General features: G+C 53.0%; 1 protein-coding gene across 1 annotated transcript; it reads left to right on the forward strand.

Annotated features, from left to right (window-relative positions):
* Positions 1–1702: 1702 nt before the first annotated feature.
* PHACADRAFT_33763 (uncharacterized protein) lies at positions 1703–4510 on the forward strand (the record flags this gene model as incomplete). The annotated part of the gene is given in 7 exon segments (XM_007402637.1): positions 1703–1705; positions 1756–2007; positions 2071–2473; positions 2493–3146; positions 3201–3466; positions 3520–4152; positions 4194–4510. Coding segments are annotated over 7 exon segments (2528 nt in total), but the record flags the coding sequence as incomplete, so codon positions are not given.
* Positions 4511–4542: the final 32 nt, after the last annotated feature.

Consider the following 4542-nt stretch of genomic DNA (forward strand, 5'->3'; position numbering starts at 1 on the left):
TCCGCGCCACTATCGTCGCCAGGAGCAGACCGGCCGTCGTCGGGCAGCGAAAATAAGTTTTCCATACAGCCACTGTCGTCAGAGATAGAGCCAGGCTGATCATCCGGCAGATCATCCCAAGATATCGCTGGGAAAGCCCTCGGTAAATTCGGTAATACTGTAGTGGGATTGTCATCCATTTCTGTGAAAGGAAAGTCGTCTGGAGGTTCATGCTCGTCGGAGCACTGCGCGATAGACCCGGAACCCTACAGTGCGGTGATAAGACTAAGGATCATACGCTTTGCAACGACAACGGACCTTGAAACGCGAAGGACGAACATGAGAACGGAGGATGCAGAACAACGAGTGGAGAACTGCATCTCCTATCAAGTCGTCGTTCGGAGCCGCTGGAGGTAGAAGATGAGCTTTGTCCTCCGTGTTGATTCCCGCATGCCGACAGTACGAGATGGTTAAGTTTTGTGACTCCCTAGATAGCTTTCGGTTCAAACCCTGCATGTATGCATACCATTAGTCGGGCCCTAACCATAGCTCGAAAGTTTGGAACGCACACTGAACAGTCTCGTTACCTCGCGTCGAAAGTGATTGTTAGGGGACCGCTCCGCGACACGTAGAACACTGTTAGACATGGGTGAGCAGTATGATCGCTCCATTTGTAATTTCTGCAGCACATAATGAACTTATACTGCCGGGAGTGAGAGAATCGAAACCCACCCGACGCAAGGATCCGAAGATCAGCGGATACCGTCTACAGAGCGCATTTAACGGATTTAGTAGACTTGGAATCGGCGACGATCACCTGCCTTGCTAAATGAATGGTGACAAATTTATCCACCAATGCGTCTAGAGCTGTTTTGAAAGGCAAAAACATCCGTCTGGAGAAGATGTCATCTGTGCCGGGTCAGAAATTGGGGATAAAATGATAATTGCAAGGGTTTCACCTGAAGATTTGTCTTTGGAATAAAAGGCGAAGGTGATGTTGATCTCGGATAAGTAGGCTACTGGATAATGTGCCTCAGGTTCATAGGGGGCTGACGGTGATAGGTTGACTTGCTCGCAGCCTCAGATATAGCATTCTACAGCAATAATAGCAGAATTACCGCACATTTTGCGGCACCATCGTCATCGACGTACAACTCTGAGACAGTGCTCATCCCGAGGCTATTTGCATGCTATTGTACGCAGAAAGTCAGCAACGACGCCTGCAGCACCTTCAAGCGTAACGCACCGTTTTCAGGTAGGTTCGGAATCGCTCAGAAAGGGCTGAGCATTTCATAGTACAAGCGGCGACTGGCCGACTGTTTGACATCCCGGAGAGACAAAGGACAAGGTCTCCACGGGTAATGATGTCGATATTTGGAATCCGTCCTTTCGCATGATACATTTTCGAGCTCTTTCCGCCAAATAGTAGCGCATGTCGGGCAGTTATGGACAATGTGAAGCCGTCATGTGCCTCTCGGGCAGCAGAGGCGTAGAGGATGGTGGGCATGGTCGAGGACGAAACGGAGTTATCAGATTAGATTTTGCTTCACGGGTTAATTTGTCCGATAAGCCCAATGCGGCAGCGCGGGCGGGCAAGCAAGCGCACACAGATCACCGCCCCTCCGGCAACGACTGCCAAACCATTGAAAGGCCTCTCTGTCCTCTGTCTCGAACGTCCATCTCCTCCCGCCACACTCTGGGTGGCACCTCTGATTGAGTGGCCATGGTAACGTCCTTCCGTTCGCCCTCTCATTCGCCCCTAACGTCGTTGCGCAGGCGCACGAGCTGGACCAGAAGATCCAGGATGTCTACAAACGTATCCAGACAGAGCGCAAGGTCCTCGAGGCTTCCCAGCTCCTTCGTCAGGCTACCAACAACCCCGAAGTACTCAGACGCAATGATGCTGCTATTAGGGAAGCAGAGCGTTCGCTCTCCTATTTCGAGGACACCCTGCGCGAGTTGCAGTCTCGTAAAATGATGCAGGCGCAGCGCGCTGATCACTCTAGATCAGGGAGTATGACCGGTCAGGTGTGTATTCTCTCAAATATCGGCCATATGACGCTCTGATAATGTTGTACATCGTCCTACAAGTCGTCGGGGTCATCCGGCTATGGTGGTCGCCCCGACTCGCGTGGTCCCGCGTCGCCAGAGATGCGCCCTGTCAGTGGCGGCGGCCCTTACGATTCCCCTATCGATGCCCCAAAGCCAAAGACGTATACCAACTTTGATCTCATCAAGGCAGACACTCCTCATACCACAGCAAAGATCTCTCGAATGCTTCATCAACTCGAGTTCAAGCTTCAGGTCGAGATGCAGTACAAGAAGGGTATAGACAAGATGGCCAAACTATACCAACAGGAAGGTGACAAAAGATCTAAGGCAGATGCTGAGGGCAAACGGGTAGAGAGCGAGAGGAAGATACAGCTGCTACAAACGGCTCTGAAACGCTACAAGACACTTCATATCATGGATAATGAGGAAGAGGAAGAGGACGGTATGTGGCGTATCTATAGGTTATTCCCACCTGCAGCTAACCTTCCCAGAAGCTACTCCAGGCCCCGTCGGGCCCGGTGTGGATGGCGAGAGAAAGGACAACCTTCGTAATAAGCCGTTATCCGGCAAACTCCAGATAACTCTCAAAGGCGCTCGAGAACTAGATCATGCTCCCGTTGTCTCGACTGGTCGCTCACGTTCATCGTCCAAAATCGTGGAAACCTATATATCCTTCAAAGTCGAGGGCACGCAGCGCGCTAGGTCGCATCCTACCCGGACGGACCGCTGGATGGAAGATTTCGAGATTGTGGTGGACAAGGCGAATGAAGTCGAGGTGGCAATCTTCGACAAGCAAGCCAGCGAAATCAATCCCGTCCCCATCGGTCTTCTCTGGATCAAGATCAACGACCTGGTTGAGGCACAGCGGCGACAGAAGGTTATGGCAGAAACTGAAGTCGGTGGGTGGGTTACCGCCGGGGCAATGGACGGCGATGGCGGCGTCAGCTCTCCAGGTGGCGGTATGAGTGGACAGACGGGGGGCTTGGACGCCCCAATAGGGTACGGCGACAACCGTATGATGGCACAAACCGCCGTGGCTTCGGGGGCTACTGAAGGCGTGGATGCATGGTTTGCTGTCGAACCTGCCGGTGCTATCGCCCTTCGTCTCAACTTCAGTAAGTACTCCAACTCATGTTATCTGGATTCTCGCTTATTGAATCCACATACAGTCAAGGAGAATGTTCGCAAGCGTCCGCTGGATGCCCCTGGTGGCTTGGGCCGTCAAGGTGCCGTTCGCAAGCGCAAGGATGAAGTTCACGAGATGAACGGTCACAAATTCGTTCAACGCCAGTTCTATCAGATTATCCTCTGTGCCTTCTGCAACGAGTTCTTACTCAACGCGGTCGGCTACCAGTGTGAAGATTGTCGGTACACCTGTCACAAGAAGTGCTACGAGAAAGTTGTTACGAAATGTATATCCAAGTCGAACAATGGAGTAAGTTCAGATGATACATGTCCTTCCCTGCTGGCCTCATCTCGATCTATCAGGATGACGATGCCGAGAAAATCAACCACCGTATTCCTCACCGTTTCGAACCAATCACCAATATTGGCGCGAACTGGTGTTGTCATTGTGGCTATATGCTCCCCCTTGGTCGCAAGAATGCTCGCCGATGTACGGAATGTGATATTACCTGCCACGCAAACTGTGCGCATCTTGTTCCCGACTTCTGCGGTATGTCTATGGAGACTGCCAACATTCTCCTACGTGACTGGAAGGATATCAACCGAGCCCGTGGCGGTCGCTTGCACCAGCAGCAGCAGCAAAGAACAGCGTCGCAGGGCTACCCTACTCCCTCGCAGTACCCAGGGACCCCTGTATCATCTGAACCTCCACTGGACCACTTGGCTAGTGACATGGGTCATCTGCAGATCATCACTGGACAAGAACCTACGCCACCCTCCAAGACGCCCGAGTATGGCCATCGCCAGCCATCCACCGACCCACGGATGATGCAACAATCAGCAAGTCCGTACCCACCAGGTACACCACAGTCGGCACCCCGGCCACTTCCTTCTGGTCCTGGCGGCAGACCCGCGTTCCCCACGGAGCCAGTGCAGCCACCTTTGTCCGGTGGCCGCGCTCCCGGACCTTACGATCAAGACCCTTACGCTTACCAGGTGCGTCAGTTTCGCGGGATCCAGTACTTTCTTGCTGACAGCTAGCGTCCACTCATCAGCCACCGGCTGCTCCAGCCAAGGGATACCCTCCAAATGCCATGTCCCCAACCCAGGCACCGTCACCATCAGAGCGTCAGACGTCACTTCCGCCTGTACAGCAGCAGCAGCAGCAACAACAACAACAGCTTGCGCGGCAAGGCAAGCGGAAAGTCGGGCTGGACGACTTCAACTTCCTGGCGGTACTCGGAAAGGGCAACTTCGGTAAGGTTATGCTGGCAGAGGAGAAGAAGTCGAGTAGCCTGTATGCTATCAAAGTCCTGAAGAAAGAATTCATCATTGACAATGACGAAGTTGAGAGGTGCGTTCACACGATTTCTGAGCTGCTCCCAG

This window comes from Phanerochaete carnosa (genome assembly GCF_000300595.1).
Source record: "Phanerochaete carnosa HHB-10118-sp unplaced genomic scaffold PHACAscaffold_299, whole genome shotgun sequence".
NCBI lineage: Eukaryota > Fungi > Basidiomycota > Agaricomycetes > Polyporales > Phanerochaetaceae > Phanerochaete > Phanerochaete carnosa.